The sequence below is a fragment of the Oryctolagus cuniculus genome, chromosome 12 (genome assembly GCF_964237555.1).
Source record: "Oryctolagus cuniculus chromosome 12, mOryCun1.1, whole genome shotgun sequence".
NCBI classification, from domain to species: Eukaryota; Metazoa; Chordata; class Mammalia; order Lagomorpha; family Leporidae; genus Oryctolagus; species Oryctolagus cuniculus.
The window spans coordinates 92595896-92611942 of record NC_091443.1 but is presented as its reverse complement, the minus strand read 5'-3'; the positions used below and the strand labels follow the sequence as shown (position 1 = coordinate 92611942).

The window sequence follows — 16047 nt, the reverse complement described above, 5'->3', positions numbered from 1 at the left end:
CATGCATTTAAAATTGTACATTTCCATAGAGGAAAATCTAGAGCAATTAGCAGGGGAACCTTAGGGGTGGGATTGAGGGTAATTTTTCCTTGAGTTGTAATCTATGCTTGCTCTCAGTATTGTCCTACAATGAGAGTGCATTATTTTTGTAATAAGGATTCTATTTTCTTTCCAAAGAAAAGATGGGGAACCCCCGCTGGGAGAAATGCAAGTTCTTGGCCAAGAGGCTTGGGTTTCTGCCCCGCACGTTCCTGTGATGCTTTGCTGTGGTGTCTGGGGGCAGAGCTGGGGTCAGCCCACCCTGGGACCAGTGCCCACCAGCAGCTTCCACACATGGCCTGGCAGCAGGCATCCCAGGGGCCCTGGGGATCCTGAGCAGCCCTGCACCCACAGCTGAGACACAGAGTGTCATGGCCATTAACTTTGGGATGGCGCCAGCTTGGCTTTTGTGGCTTGCTTGGGGAAGTGGGGGTGGGGAGGAGCTAAGTCTTTACCTCAAAAATGAATTGCCTCCTAGAGTCTGCCTTTTGGCCAGAACTGCCTGCCTCCCTTCTCATCTGTTCTAGTGCAGAGAGCGTTTTGCATTGGCACGCAGACTCCCTCGGTCAGCAGTGAGCTATGTCTGCTGGTCAGGTCTTTGCTCTTTGTCCACTCCTCTTGCCTCCTGCCTTGGGGATCTTTGAGTGCAAATCCCATTTCCTGGTGGTGGAGTTGGGCCAGTTACTGGCCATCCACTCCAGCCCCTTAAGCATCAGTTTGCCCCTCTGCGAAATGGGCACTACTACTCCTTTGCCAGGTGGTTAGAAGAATCAGAGATCATTGTTGGAAAGTGCCAGGTGTTCAGCGAGGATTGGTTCCCTTTTGCACTAACAGAGACGAAAGCTGTGGGCACAGACCAACACGCCCACAGCCCCAGCCAATCCGAAGAGAGATTTCCGTCCCTAAGCCTGCTTGCACGGCACCCCCATTCTTGGTGCAATCCCAGGAAGATGAGGGACATCCGTCATGGCTGCTCGGGAGTGCTCAGGCCCCCACTCGTCCCCTGAGTGTAGGAAGGGCAGGAGAGAGAGGCCTGGGGCCAGAGTCTTTGCCTCGGGGCTGGGGTGAAGCTGTGATTGCCTTTGATGATAATGCCAAGCCCACACGTGTGAAGAGTTTAGAGTGGGAGCTCACTGTGCCCAGTGGAAGCACGCACTGTCCCGGGGTTCCAGGAGTGGTAGCTCGCCTACGCCAGCTGACAGCTCCGGTACACAACAGGGAGTTGAAGTGGGCTGCCCAAGGCCACCCAGAGCTGGGGTTTGAATCCTGGTCTGTGATTCCAAAGCCTCAGCTCTGATGACCAGCGACCCTTGCTCCTGTCCCAGTGGCCCCAAGCTCACCCTGCTGCCTGCCCTGGCCCCACCTGCCCTATTGTGCTTGAATCCATCAAAATTAAGGACTTGTGCTCTGGATATAGGCTCAGGGTGGGAGACGCTGGCTGCTGATGGCGGAGGCATGTGTGCATGAGCTGTGAGCTTAAAAATGGGTCCTCCTCCGCGGAGAGGGGCCCTGATGACTTTCAAAAAAGCATGCATTATTTATGCTATTGAAATACTGATCCTGAACTGTGGGGGTGGGGGTGCTTGAAGATGTCAGTCTTGTATGTGAATTGTGAATTGCAGTGCGTTAGCATGTGGGTTGATCTGGGGGCAGAGGTCTTGGGGGTGCTTTCCCCTGCCACCGAGACGCTCCCTCCCCAGCCGCCCTGCCCCCTCCCGCTCACCTGCACTCACCACCAACTTCATTACAGCAGCAGCAGCTCCAGGCGCAGCACCTGTCCCACGCCACACACGGGCCCCCCGTGCAGCTGCCGCCCCACCCGTCAGGCCTGCAGCCTCCAGGGATCCCCCCAGGGACGGGGAGCAGCTCTGGGCTGCTGGCACTCGGTGCACTGGGCAGCCAGGCCCACCTGGCCGTGAAGGATGAGAAGAACCACCATGAACTTGACCACCGAGGTGCGACCCGAGCTGGGGCTGGGGGCAGAGGGTGGGGAAGGGCCAGGCGCCTGGCAGCCCCAAGGTGAATGGACCCAGCAGATGCGGACGCCCCGGGCCCAGGAACTGGCAAAGGGTTTGGAGTTCCCGCTGTGGAGCCCCTGGCACTCGGAAACCAATAGCCCATGCACACGCACCGTCCCCCAGACCCCGATGTGCACCTGGTGCTCTCTGTCCTGAAGGACACCTGACCCTTCATCCTGCTAGGTGGGCTGCCATCTAGCCCACAGGGAGAGGAGTGCACAGGTGTGGATGGAGCAGGGGTTCTGACAGGTCCTGGGAACTGGGGGCTAAGGTGGTGTCCCCGTGGTGGGATTGTCTTGGCACTCGAAGACGAGCTCCCAGCAGCCTGGAGAATGGGGAGCTGGTGCTGAGCCCAGCACACAGTCCAGGCTCCAGCTTCCAGGGGCTTTGAACAGGGTTGATTGGAAAAAGGGCCACTCCCAAGTTCCTTTTATTTTTTGTTTACCAGTCATGTTCTCAATTCCCGCGCCCTGCAGTTAGTTTCCGTAGCAGGATCCTGCCGGAGCCTGTGGCTTTAGCAGCCAGTCTGCTGAGGAGCCCACCTGGCGCTCCCGGCATGCCAGGGGGAGCTGAGTGGAGGCCTCCGGAGTCTCCTGGGGAACGATGGGCAGCGGAGGCCGAGGGCTGGGCCACCTGCCCGTTGTGAAGCCAGTGGGATGGTTTCTGCCCCAGCCACCCGGACTGACCTCTTTCCTTTTCTGTGTTGGTTGTGGGGATCCTGACCTTCCTCCGCCTTGGCCTTCTTTCCCCCCGAAGAAAGGGAATCCAGCACGGTGAGTGTCCAAGTTCTGGGACCCGCGGGGCGGGGAGGGGCGGGGAGGAAGAGGGCTGGGGATAGGGGTGGTGCCTGGAGGCCATCCATCCTGGGGTTCAGGCCCAGGCTTTTGCTGTTAGTCTTGCCCAGAGCCAGAGACTTGGCTTCAGTGCTGATGCCTTGGTGATGAAGTCTTAATGCAGACGCGATGAGGGGGGTGGGGAGGTGGTTACTGTTGCAAAGCTGGGATTGTCATCACCTGCTAGGAGTGACCTTGAGCTCTGGAAGGCCTTAGAGCTCGGCGTGAGTGAGCTCTAACTCCCCGGTGAGCGAAGTGATTCACCAGGGAAGTCTGTGAGCACCCGTGCAGCCAGTGGGCTCCGTGCAGCCAGCGACTGAACCCGGGATGCGGGACCCCAGTGTCCCACATCCTGAGCCCAGGTTCTCGCCCACCACCCAGGGCAGAAGCCTTGTGGAAGATCCTGGAGCCTCTGGATTGCTCTCCAGCACCCGAGGTCCACCCTGTGCTGGGCTCTTGCTCAGGTTGAGGAGGTGCTAGCAGGCGAGTGCTGAGGCCGGGCCGCCTGCGTGTCTGCCAGCTCTGAGGTTCACTGTAAATCTTCCTGATCGCACAGAGGCTCCGAGGTTCTGTTTCAAGTGAATAAGCGCAGCAGAGTCTGGATACAAAAAAACCCTCCCGCGATTAGCAAAGCTATTTTATTCCTCGCCACCGCCTTGTATCTGGGGCCATCTAATCTGTCAGGAGGCTTTGGTTAGTGCCTCGTGTTAAGTCGGCCCTGGAAGGGCAGGCAGTCAACTAAGCATCCCGAGCAGCTCCCTCCAGCCCGCGCCCCGGGCCGGCTCCAGACCTCCCTCTGGCCGTGCTGCTGTCTTCCCTCACTTGCCGAGGTGCGTGGAGCCCACATCTGATCCCAGGAATGGGGAGGATTTACGAAAGGAGCCACGGAAGCCGAAAGCCCATTTCGCCTGCTTTAGTGTTGATGTTCAGTGGCATTTCGAGAGGCAGTTTGTGTGGGTGGGAGCAGGGCTAGGTTAGGTGCTGTAAAGCTTAGGTCTGGTCGTAGCTTTTCATGGGATGTTGGCTCACCCTCTTTGCTTGTCTGAGCCTCTCAGTGCCATGCTGATAACTCCCTCCCAGCCAAGACCTGTCAGCTTCTCTTTGTATAACGGTACCTGTCTTGACAAGTTAGAAAACAAGATGCATGACAGGTCATCTGGTGGTTCACTCCCCAAATGCCCTAGCTCTGGTGGGAAAAGCTCCTTCTAATGGACGCGGGTGCAGATGAGCTGGCTAACGGGCTCTGCTGCCGGCTCAGCTCCCGTCTTTGTTCTCTTCTTCATTCCTATTTACTTTTGATTCTGTGCCCCCATCTGTGAAAACTTCCTGCTAAAAGAAACCCACAGGGGATTCCCAAGAGCTGAGCCCCTCCCTCTGCAACAGGCACTCACATCCCCTGCCCACAGCCCCCGAGCAGCGGCCAGCCCGGCCACTGCAGGTTCAAATGAGCGTGCAGCTGCAGCCCCCGTGCAGGTGGGCGGCAAGGCCTAGGTTGCAGGCAGCAGGGCTGTGTGCATGTGGAGCCGGAGCCAGCGGGGGCTGCAGCCCCGAGCAGTCGGCCTTGGGAAGCCAGGTTGTCAACAGATGAGGCCGGTGGCAGGGAGGACAGAGCTGTGTCGGGGCGGGAGGGGCGGGCGGATGGGCTGGAAGCTGTCCCAGAGGGGTTAGTCTGGAGTCCAATTAGAGGTAGCTTCATTCATATTTCCTCGCCTAGCCGAAGCAATAAAAAATACTTAGTTTTTTGGCCGCCTGCCAGCCAGAGGCGGGCTGGATCGAAGCCGCTAAATGCCTGACATGACTCTCCGGTAGCGCGAGGGTTTTCAGCCCGACTGCCTGAGAAGAAAGAGCTCCCTGTTCTCCAGGGCTGCGCACCGGGCCGTGGGGAGAGATGCGAGCAGCCGCCGCCCGCCCGCCCGCCCGCGAGGGGCGGCCAGCCCCAGGCGCTGGGAGCGCTTCTGCTTAGCACGGGGTGGCCGCCGCTGTCGGGCGACATGAAATGAAAGCACGGTGATTTTTTTTTCCTTGCCGGTGCTCACAGCAGCTAATTGAATTGCGGCTGTGCGCGGGCGGCTGCGGGCAGGCTGGAGCTGCAGTTCCATTAGAGCCTCCATCTTTCCTTCAAGGCTTGATAACTCTGCCATTTTAATTTGCTCCAGGCAGAGACTTGGCAGGCTAGGGCCACCCAGAAACCGGTTTAGGAGAGGAAATGAAGTTCTGCTCTCTCTGGCTCCCATCCTTCTTCCCCCTTCCCCTCCCCACCCCCAGAGGCTGCCCACTGCCTGCCCTGGCCCCCTCACCCCCCACCCCGCCGCTGTCTCTCCCCGTGACTTGCCCCCAGCCAGCCTTGCAGGAAGCTAGGGAGCAAAGCCCTTCTCATTAGAACAGATGCCACCCCGTCCCTGTGTGACCTCGTCGTGCCGGGCTGCCTGGGGACACTGACTGGTCTCGCTCTCTGTAGCAGGACTGTAAGATCCTGGAGGGCACGACGGGGTCTTGTTCATCCCGCCACCCCTGGCACCTGGCAGCTGGCCTATCCCCTGGGCGAGTGCTTAGAAAGCTGGATGAGTGAGAGGGTGCAGGTGTAGCTTGGCCTCTTAGAAAAGAGAAAGCCCCACGGCCGCCCAGGGGGCATCAGTCTTGGTGAGAGGCTGTCCTACCGAGGTCGGCTCCCCTGTCCCTGTCCCCAGCCACAGCAAGGTCACTCCTCCCCAGGCCCGGCGGCCAGTGCATCTCCTGCCTCAACTGTCGGGCCATTTTCCCTCTTCCCAGGCCTGCAGCCCCACAGGGCCCTCCCCCTCCCTTGCTTTACAGTGAAGAACAAGCTCATTGTGGTGCCATTGGCTTGAGGGACATGGACGTCCATGATGTCAGCTTCTGTTCTCCATAACCCCTCCAGGGCCCCTGCTTTGCAATGGCTACAGAGGGGAAGATGCTGTCTGCTCCAAGGCTCCTGCCCACCCTGCAGCGAGCAGCAGAGCCTTCATGGCCTTGGGCTTCTTGTTCCATTATGCTCCTGGCCATCGGGCTGTGTGGATGGAGCAGAGCTCTGGGCTCAGATGCATCTTTTTTATTTTTTTTTTAAGACTTATTTTATTTATTTGCAAGTCAGAATTGCAGAGAGAGGTAGAGACAGAGAGAGAGAGGTCTTCCATCGCTGGGTCACTCCCCAGATGGCTGCAATAGCCGGAGCTGCGCCGATCTGAAGCCAGGGGCCAGGATCATCTTCTGGGTCTCCCAGAAGAAGTGAGTGCAGGGGCCCAAGGACTTGGGCCATCTTCTACTGCTTTCCCAGCCCACAACAGAGAGCTATATCGGAAGTGGAGCAGTGGGGACTAGAACTGGCGCCCATATGGGATGCCAGTGCTTCAAGCTAGGGCTTTAACCCTCTGTGCCACAACACCAGCCTCTCAGATGCATCTTACCAGTGTCGGTTCAAAGCCCACCAACCCCTCCTTTGCTTGAGGAAGTGTGGCTGGCGTGAGATGGGACAGGTGGTGATCCAGACACAGGTGGCCCTCGCGGCCATCACAGGCCAGCAGGTGCAGGGCTAACTACGAAGTTAGTTATCTGCCAGCAGCAGTGTTGCCGCAAAGGAGAGTTTGGGGTGCTCACAGGGCAGCTCCTGGAGGACCCAGGCCAGGCAGTCGGATGAGAACTCACGAGGTTTCTGACCCCGGTCCTCTCTTTGCTTCCAGAATAACTCGGTGTCACCTTCAGAAAGCCTGCGAGCCAGCGAGAAGCACCGGGGCTCCGCCGACTACAGCCTGGAGGCCAAGAAGCGCAAGGCGGAGGAGAAGGACAGCCTGAGCCGATACGTACGTCTGCGGGAGGCGCGCGGGCCTCAGCCCTCCCGGGGCCGGGCCGTGAGTCACGCAGGCACACGTGGGGAAAGACGGCCCCCCTGAGGTGGGCAGGGCTTGGAGAGAGGACCCTGGGAGCCACTGTGGTCAGGCGCTGGATGGGGAGCTCCGTGAGGCCCTGAGCAAGCCCACCCCATCACCGTGGTGCCCTTACGACCCTAATCTGCCCCACTTGGCACCCTCAGCTGTGGCCTTTGATATCACCTGATGTGACAGCCCCGGCACTGGAGGCCGTGGCAGTCACGTGGCCATCGTGCCTGCCCGTGTGGGGCAGGTTGGGGGCATCGTGGGGCTTGATCAGTCAGCCCCTGGCTGTGCTCTCTGCCTCTGGCATGGGCGTTGGTCTGGCCGGGACAGTTCCTGGCTGCTGGAAGGGGCGGGGCAGGTGGGGAGAGCCCCACTGGAAAGGCCCGGCCTCTCACTGACCAGCGGCTTGCTTGTCCTTTGCAGGACAGCGATGGGGACAAGAGTGACGATCTGGTGGTGGACGTTTCCAATGAGGTAAGGGCGGCCCCGGGTTGCAGGGAGGGCATAGCCTCCGCAGGCGTGAGGACCTGTTCCACCTGTCTCTGGCAGCCCGTGCAGGGCGAGGCAGCCTCGGGTCTTGGGGCATCGGGCAAGTCAGGAGGAGCCGGGCTGGGTTTTGCTGCGTGGGCACCCAGGACTTGCGGCGTGGAGTCTCTGGAGGGAAGCTCTCAGGGAGGGGCCAGCTTCTAATCCCCGTGGGCTTCAAGTCAGCGCTGCCTGTCCCCATCTGGAGGTGAGGGTGGCGAGCCCCCAGAGGTGAGCCTCGGCCACGTGGGAGGAGCAGGAGACCGATTAGAGTCTGTGACTTGTGTCTGATCTTGGACAGGTCACCGCTCCCTGACCCCAGACTGCAGATCACACGGGGGTGACAGGTGGCTGCCCAGCCTGGGGCCTCCAGCCTTTGAGCCAGACTCTTGGGCCCCTCCCCCACCCACCCACCCACAGGGAGCAGGGGAGGCCGTAGCCTGGGGCTCACTCTCAGGGCACCCCTCTGTGTTTAGGACCCAGCAACGCCCAGGGTGAGCCCGGCACACTCCCCCCCTGAAAATGGACTGGACAAGGCCCGGGGCCTGAAGAAAGATGCCCCCACCAGCCCTGCCTCCGTGGGCTCCTCCAGCAGCACGCCTTCTTCCAAGACCAAAGACCTCGGTCATGTACGTGGGGTCCACCCTTGGTGCCCTCTGCAGAGGCTGAGGTGGTAGGAGCAGAGCGGGAGGCAGGATATGCAGAGGCCGGAGCTGGAGCTGCACTGGCGGGAGGGCAGAGCGACTGCAGGTGTGGGGCCCTGCGCTGACATTCCTGAACCCCAGCTGCTGCACGTGCCCCCACACCCTGCTAAAGGAGGCTGGGCCGGGATCAAGCTGCTGAGCTGAGGGTGGCACCTGGCTGGCGCTGGGCTGTTGGGGGCACAGGTCCTCATGGCCCTTCTTGTTGTCTCTTTCCTATTCAGAATGACAAATCGTCCACCCCGGGGCTCAAGTCCAACACACCGACTCCCAGGAACGATGCCCCGACTCCAGGCACCAGCACCACCCCGGGGCTCCGCTCCATGCCGGCCAAACCTTCAGGCATGGACCCAATAGGTGTGACAGGCAGCCAGCCTGGGGTGGGCTCTGTGGGGCGGGCGGGCACCATGGCCTGGGTTAATGAGAAGGGCCCAGGGCTGGAGCTGCCCAGAGGCTCAGACAGGTCAGGACCCCCAAGGCCTGCTTCTGCCCTGGCTCTATGAGGCTGTGTCAAAAGAGGTGGGCATCAACTCCAGCTCAAGCCTCCCCTGTCTGCAAGCTGGGGTCCCCTCTGGGTGGGTTCAATCCGAGAGGGCTTCCCGGAGCAGGCAGTCAGGGTTGCTGCAGGGCAGGGAGGAGCGGCCCCCTCCCGCTGACTGCCGCCCCCTCGCAGCCTCTGCCCTGCGCACGCCCATCTCCATCACCAGCTCCTACGCGGCACCGTTCGCCATGATGAGCCATCACGAGATGAACGGCTCGCTCACCAGCCCCGGCGCCTACGCCAGCCTCCACAACATCCCGCCCCAGATGAGCGCCGCCGCTGCCGCCGCCGCGGCCGCCTACGGCCGATCGCCCATGGTGAGCTTTGGCGCTGTACGTAGACCTTTTGGTCCTTTTGGTCTTTTTGGGGGGGACTGGGGAGGGTGGGGTGTGGAGGTGGGCGGTTGCCGTGGTGCTCCCTGCGTGCAGAGGGGCCCGGGGCCTTGGGACGGCGGGGAGGGGGTTTGGCAGAAATCGTGGAGACTTGGCAAAAAGCACATGTGCTCCAGGAGTGGCCGTGGGGCCTCACCCATAGCAGCCTCTCAGGGAATCATGGTGGGTGGGGACGGCAATGCCAAGGGTCCGGGAGCCAGGGCCTGTTGCCAGGTTACTGCTGATGAACAGTTAGGCTTTGGGCCAGCTGAGGTAGGGCTCTTTGCAGGAGGCACCTTCTCTGTCCATGTCCTGTCCACGCACAGGCCCATTAGGCCAGCAGGGCAGGGAGAAGCTTGGAGAGCTTAGTGGGAACAGCCCCCTGCCTTCCCCCAGCTGCGTGTGCCCTCCCGGCTCGCTGTCTCATTCTGAAGAGGCAGAGCCGCCCTAGGAGATGTGTAGGTGAAGGGGAGGCCGCGGAGGGGCCATCTCTGACACAGCGCTGCCTTATCTTCCAGGTTGGCTTTGACCCTCACCCCCCGATGCGGGCCACGGGCCTGCCCTCAAGCCTGGCCTCCATCCCTGGTGGAAAACCGTAAGCTTGGGCTGTGTGAGGGCTCGTGCTCCCTAGGGCTTGGCAGGGCAGAGCACAGAGCCGTTCCCCCCCGCCCCTGGGGGAGGTGCCAGTCTCTGCAGAGGCATTTGGCCGAGGTGCCACCCTGGGAGCTCCCCTTCTAAGAGGGGACCAAGGTGATCGCTTTAGGTCCCCCTGTTAGAAAACACCCCAGGCACTGTTGGTCATCCTCACACTGCCCTGACCTTTCACCTCCATGGGGCACTGTTGGTCATCCTCACACTGCCCTGACCTTTCACCTCCATGGGGTGCTGGGGGGCGAGAAGGTGAGGCAGGCCCACGATGCCGGGGCTCTTTCCTGACTGTTCGCGGGGCTCCCGCTGCCCACAGGGCGTTGACCTCAGAGGGCATCGCCCTGGCCTTTGCCGTTCTGTTTCCCGTAACTGGCCGCCCAAGGCCTGGTGCTTTGTAAAGCACAGAGGTGCCCCTGGCTGTGGTTCTGGGGCCTAGGGAGTCTCTGCATCGGCGTCCGCTGATGGCTCTGCTGGTGGAGGTCATGACGCCGTGGGACAGCTCGCCAGCCCGGCCTCTGCTAGCTCCCTCATCGAACCACTGTCACCCCCAAAAGCCCTGGGAGCAGAAGTGGGGGACACACGGAGCGCAGCACAGCAGGGCCAGCAGATGTGCCTCGCCGGCACCTTGGCCCCGTTAGGGAGGAGGTGGCAGAGTGCCATCTGGTCCGGAGCAGGGACTGATGGACGGGAGTTAAAACCCAGGCTGGGATCCTCGGCAGCCCCACTGTGGAGAGGAGCTGTGGGGTCCCTGCGTGGGAGAGATCTCAGGAGAGGGGCCTGCAGGCAGGGCGGACGGCGCACGTGACGCTGCCTCTCGTTCCAGCGCGTACTCCTTCCACGTGAGCGCCGACGGGCAGATGCAGCCCGTGCCCTTCCCCCACGACGCCCTGGCGGGCCCTGGCATCCCCAGACACGCCCGGCAAATCAACACGCTCAGCCATGGGGAGGTGGTATGTGCTGTGACCATCAGCAACCCCACACGGCACGTCTACACCGGTGGCAAGGGCTGCGTGAAGATCTGGGACATCAGCCAGCCGGGCAGCAAGAGCCCCATCTCCCAGCTAGACTGCCTGGTGAGGGTGCCGAGACCAGGGTAGGCTGAGCAGTTGTGGTCAAGCTGCCTGGCGTGGCCAAGCCTTGGTAGCGTGGTTGCTGGCGAGAAAGGCTTGTTGCTTTGAGAAACAGGGACGACCTGGCAGGGCTGGTGTGGCTGCTTGGTGTCGCGCGGTGTGCCTTTCCTGGGCCTCAGGACTGGGCATGGGCTCAATGAGCGCTCAACCCAGCCCCTCCTCCCTCCAGAACAGGGATAACTACATCCGCTCCTGCAAGCTGCTCCCCGACGGGCGCACGCTCATCGTGGGCGGCGAGGCCAGCACGCTCACCATCTGGGACCTGGCCTCGCCCACGCCGCGCATCAAGGCCGAGCTGACGTCCTCGGCGCCCGCCTGCTACGCCCTGGCCATCAGCCCCGACGCCAAAGTCTGCTTCTCCTGCTGCAGCGATGGGAACATCGCCGTCTGGGACCTGCACAACCAGACCCTGGTCAGGTGAGGGCCGGGGCGGGGAGCTGCCTGCTGTGACGGCCGCGTCCACGGCAGCTCTGATGAGCGATGCCCGAGGGAAAGGCAGCTGAGCTTGTCGGGAGAGAGGCTCCGTGGCTCAGGGAGCTTGGGAGAAGGCTCTGGGGAGGAGGGGGAGTGGTAGGGAAGCTGAGGGCAGGGATCAGAGGAGAAGAGTGGTGGCGAAATGCGGGCTTTGGGAGCAGAGCTGCAGCCCTGAGCCCAGCGGTGGGCAGGTGTCTAGGCACACCATGGGCAAGGCGGGACTTCCGGGCCTGGCTCAGTGCACGTCACTGCCTGTTCTTGGGTCGTCGTTAGTGGTGGGGCTGCCCCAGCCCCGGGGTCTGTGCAGGGTCCAGAAGACACCGGGGGTTGTGCCGAGTGCAGGCCAGGGAGCCGCGTCCAACAGAGCAGGCTGGCTTCCTCTCTCTGAATCTTCTCAGCCAGAATCCCCTGGGCCCTCCCACCTTTCCCCCGGAGCAGCAGGGAGCTCTCTGCAGGGCCTGTGTTCCAGTAGCCTGGGCCAAGGTTCTGGTCCTCGCAGCCTCGCTTTGCGTCCTGCTCACTAAGGGATCACGGCCCCCGGGCCTTGGTTTCTCCTCTGCACTGGCACAGAGCTTGCCTGCTCCCTGAGGTGCAGGCAGCCGAGCTCAACCTTCGTCCCTGCGTGGCCTTCACAGGCAGTTCCAGGGCCACACGGATGGGGCCAGCTGCATAGACATCTCCCACGACGGCACCAAGCTGTGGACCGGGGGCCTGGACAACACTGTGCGCTCCTGGGACCTGCGGGAGGGCCGGCAGCTGCAGCAACATGACTTCACCTCCCAGGTGCGCCCCCACACCTCGCCCTTCCACCTCCCCTTCCCTGGGAGGAAGTGCAGGCTGCCACGTGGACATGACCCTGGAGGTGGGCAAGCTTGGCCTGGCTGTGGGGATTGCATTCCCAGCTCTGCCGCTGTGGAGCGCTTTTTCCTCGGCTTCCTTACTCGACTAACAGCAGCTCCGATGGGAGGGCCAGAAAGGGTCCTCCCGAAGGTCTGAGCCGTAAGCATGGCTCGTGCCAGGTGTGGCTACTGCTTATTTTTATCACTTAGCTCAAAAAAATTTTTTAAAGATCTCTTTGTTTATTTGAAAGTCAGAGTTACACAGAGAGAGAGAGAGAGAGAGAGAGAGAGAGAGGTCTTCCATCCGCTGGTTCACTCCCCAATTGGCCGCAACGGCCGGAGCTGCGCCGATCAGAAGCCAGGAGCCGGGAGCTTCTTCTGGGTCTCTCTCGCTGGAGCAGGGCCCAGGGATTTGGGCCATCTTCTGCTTTCCCAGGCCATAGCAGAGAGCTGGATCAGAAATCGAGCAGCTGTGTCTCGAACCAGCACCCATATGGGATGCTGGCACTGCAGGCGGTGGCTTTACCATCCCAATTACCTCAGCTATTTTAGTCCTGAGTAGCCAATATTTTAATCTTAAGTAGTTAACACTTCTTAAATACTCACTATTTCAGTTTTTGGGCGTTTTTTTGTTAAGAAAAGATATAAAAGGCAAAGGGACGAAGGTGACCTTGGTCATGACACAGCTGAGCCTCTGAGCTTGATGCCTGGCTCTGCTGCTGCCTTCTGGAGTCAGCAACGTCCTTGAGCCTCAATTTCCTTACCTCTAAAATGGGGGTGGGAAGGGTCTCGGCACCTCTGGGGAGGCCAGAGGGCGCCCAGGTCAGTGTGCTGCCCGTCCCCCCCCCGCAGATCTTCTCGCTCGGTTACTGCCCCACGGGGGAGTGGCTGGCCGTGGGCATGGAGAGCAGCAACGTGGAGGTGCTGCACCACACCAAGCCCGACAAGTACCAGCTGCACCTGCACGAGAGCTGCGTGCTCTCCCTCAAGTTCGCCTACTGCGGTGAGCCCGGGGTCCGGCCTGACGGAGGGGGCATGGGAGCCCGCGGGGTGGGGTGCCCAGGGCTTATGGCAAGGGCACAGCCATCCCTGTCACAATGAGCGAGGCCCCAGAACTAGGCCTCCCGGGGCCTGTGGCAGAGGAAGCGGGATGGGCAGTGGGAGGACAGTTCGGGTGCTGGTGAGCACGAGCGTTGGCATCTGAGCGTGTCCCTGCTCCTGGTGCGCTGTGTGGCCTGGGGCATCTCTCGGCCCCTCTGTGGACAGGAAGCGGGCGGTGCCCACCAGGGGACCACAGTAGCTTTCACAAGAGTCTTTTGGGGAGCGTGGCTACGGCAGTTTGAGGCAAATCCACTCTTCCAGAGAGGCATTCTCGCCTGTAGGAGGGGCCGCGCAAGCTGCACGTGGGCCGGGGTCTCGCTTGGCGGTCTCGGCCTGCCTGACAGCCTGGGCCTCCACCTGCAGGCAAATGGTTTGTGAGCACTGGGAAGGACAACCTCCTGAACGCCTGGAGGACGCCCTACGGAGCCAGCATTTTCCAGGTACCGCGCTGGTGGGGGCCGGGCGGCAGGCACAGGGACCCGAGGAAGGCGGGGCTTGCAAGGTCTGGGGACCCCGCACCTATTGAACACACTCACCCCCACTCACTCATTCACCCACGCACAGCTGTGCACCCTGGGGTCTCCACCCTGCCACTTCTGGACCCAGGCTGCAAGGCCCGGGGTCGCCTGTGTTGTCACACTGACGGCTTCCAGAGCCAGCCGGCAGCTGCTGCCGAGGGTCCCTTCCTCAGAGCGGTTGAGCGCTCCCAGGCCAGGGTGTCAGGTGCCCGAGGTTGGGGAGGGTAGAGTTGGGGGACAAGCCAGTCAGACAGCCCCGAAACAGCGCCAACTACTCAACAAGTGAATTCTGTATTTCTTTTTTCCTCTCCGCACCCCACGCCTTCCCGCGTCTGCCTCCTCCAGTCTAAAGAATCCTCGTCTGTCTTGAGTTGTGACATTTCGGCGGATGACAAATATATTGTAACGGGCTCCGGCGACAAGAAGGCCACCGTTTATGAGGTCATCTACTAGGCGAGGACTGTAACAGGGCTGTCAGACCCTGGGAGAAGCCCACTGGGCTCTGGCAGGGAGACCCCGGGCGCCGGCCCCAAGCGGCGGAGGAGGGGCTGCGAGCAGCCGAGCGTGTGCGTGCCCGGCCTGGTGTGGACTCCTGGGCACGGATGGGCGTGTCTCGCGGGTGGATGGACTCTCCTCTCCTCCTCCTCCCCTCACCACCACTGGCAGATGCTACAAATAGATTTCTTTTGGAGGCTTATGGCTCCAGTCCCCCAGATGTCCCCATGAATGTCTCTTCTGTCCCCTGTCTTTGGAGCTGTCCCCCCTGCCTGCCCTGGGCTGGGGGGCACTGTGAGTGGACCACATTTGCCGGGCTAGGGGAGGGGGGCCCTTGTACCCTTGTGTGTAGGGCACAAGGTTTGTGAAAAGTGTAAATAAGAGTTGTTGGGCAGCTGGGCAGCGAGGGGCAGGAGGCCCCTCCCCGCCCGGCTCCGGCCACGTCCTCGCCTGCTGTATCTGTAGCCCGCTCTGGTGGGGCTTCGTGTGTCTTTTTTTAAACAGGAGTTCCCACATGGGGAGGGGAGCCACTTGAGGAGGGGGTGGGATGGGGAGAGGCAGCTTGGGCTGGGGGAGGGAACCTGCCCGCTATGGCCCACTGGAGTGAGCTTGCTCCCCGTGGGCTGGGGTGTCTGGACTGAGTGCCAGACAGAGGGGCAGGATGGTTGGTGGACAGTCCCAAAACAGGGCCGACACCCCCCAGAGGCAGCCAGGTGTCCCAGGTCCCCTGTGCTCACCCACCCTCTCCCGCCCTCTGCCTCCCAGGGCCTCAGCCCCTCCTCTTTCTCTTTGGTGCCCGATTGGGATGAGAAGTGCAAGTTCAAAGGCACTCGCTCCCCGCCCGGCTCGGCCTGCGGAGGACACAGAGGTAGGAAAGGCCTCGCAGCTCAGCTCAGGGAGCGGCCAGAGACGAGTTACAGCTGGCGGGGTGCTTTTTTTTTTAATTTGAATAAAAAGAATGAGAAGTTCTGTCCTTTTATATAAAATGCCTTCTGCCCCTTCCCTCTCCCCCTGGAGGGGAAATCTGTTAACCCGCAGGGTTGCCAGCCTGAGCCCTGATGCCCCTCCCCGACCTGGGTGGGGCCGGGGGCGGGGCCGAGGTCCTTGGCGCACCAAGTGCTAACTCCTTGCAGCTGTCAGTCTCAGCTGTCAGTCTCGAGGGCCCAAACAGGTTGCAGTGGGGTTCCGAAACGTTCTGAGGTATTGGGATTTTGTTTTTTTCTTTTGGTCTTTTTTTTTTCTTCTTCTTCTTTTAAAGAGAAGCTAAAGGCCGTCGAGAGCCCGGGGTGGGTTCTCTGTGGATGTAGCATATGGAAGATAATTTTTATACCGCATTTTTATGGATTATTTTATAACGTGTGGTCTGCCTAGGGAGCAGGCGGGGAGGGCCCTGGGACAACTGCGGGCAGCCGATGCTGCCGGCACCTGCCTGGGCGTGATGTGGAGGTGGGCACGTGGGCACCCAAAGTCTGGAGCGCTCTCTGGGTCTGGGATGTGTGTCGGCTGCCTCTTGTTAAGGCTCGAGCCGGAAGGGAGGGCAAGGGTAGAAAAAAAAAAACGTTATTCCTGAAGAAGAGAAAAAGAAAATGCAAAGTCATTGTTATGAGCTGTTTTTATATTTTTAAAAGTTCCTATTTAAAGGTTGGCTTGACTGTTGCGTCTTAATTGCCCCTCCCCCAGTGGGTCAGCCCTTCCTGACAAGGCCAGGGCCAGCCACGGGGACTCTGGCCTGCCGGGGCCTGGGCCGTCCCTGCTCCACGCTCTTGGGATGTCACCGCGCAGGCTATCCCCTGCCACAGCCTGCAGAGCAGTGTCTGCCCCGTCCCGCCTGCCCTGGTGTGGGGCGCGGGGGGCCAGGGGTGGCGAACGGGGGGTGGGGGCTTTCCTCTTCACAGGACAGAGCTCCCTCCGGGGAGCACAGGCCACA

General features: G+C 61.1%; 1 protein-coding gene across 7 annotated transcripts in view; it reads left to right on the top strand.

The window, feature by feature from the left end:
- TLE3 (TLE family member 3, transcriptional corepressor) overlaps nucleotides 1–15764 on the top strand; it is a 40530-nt gene extending 24766 nt beyond the window's left edge. For 2 of the 7 annotated variants that reach the window (XM_008249823.4, XM_008249821.4), the window contains exons 7-20: nucleotides 1793–1994; nucleotides 2814–2830; nucleotides 6586–6705; nucleotides 7201–7251; nucleotides 7779–7931; nucleotides 8228–8360; nucleotides 8677–8876; nucleotides 9434–9510; nucleotides 10387–10636; nucleotides 10863–11110; nucleotides 11803–11950; nucleotides 12859–13009; nucleotides 13471–13547; nucleotides 13971–15764. In XM_008249823.4, coding sequence (XP_008248045.1) covers nucleotides 1793–1994; nucleotides 2814–2830; nucleotides 6586–6705; nucleotides 7201–7251; nucleotides 7779–7931; nucleotides 8228–8360; nucleotides 8677–8876; nucleotides 9434–9510; nucleotides 10387–10636; nucleotides 10863–11110; nucleotides 11803–11950; nucleotides 12859–13009; nucleotides 13471–13547; nucleotides 13971–14078 — 1935 coding nt within the window. In that variant the 3' untranslated portion in view covers nucleotides 14079–15764. Of the gene's footprint in view, nucleotides 1–1789; nucleotides 1995–2813; nucleotides 2831–6585; nucleotides 6706–7200; nucleotides 7252–7778; nucleotides 7932–8227; nucleotides 8361–8676; nucleotides 8877–9433; nucleotides 9511–10386; nucleotides 10637–10862; nucleotides 11111–11802; nucleotides 11951–12858; nucleotides 13010–13470; nucleotides 13548–13970 lie in introns of all 7 variants that reach the window. The other 5 variants (XM_008249826.4, XM_008249822.4, XM_002722379.5 and 2 more) reach the window with 3 other exon arrangements.
- The last annotated feature ends 283 nt before the right edge of the window (nucleotides 15765–16047 follow it).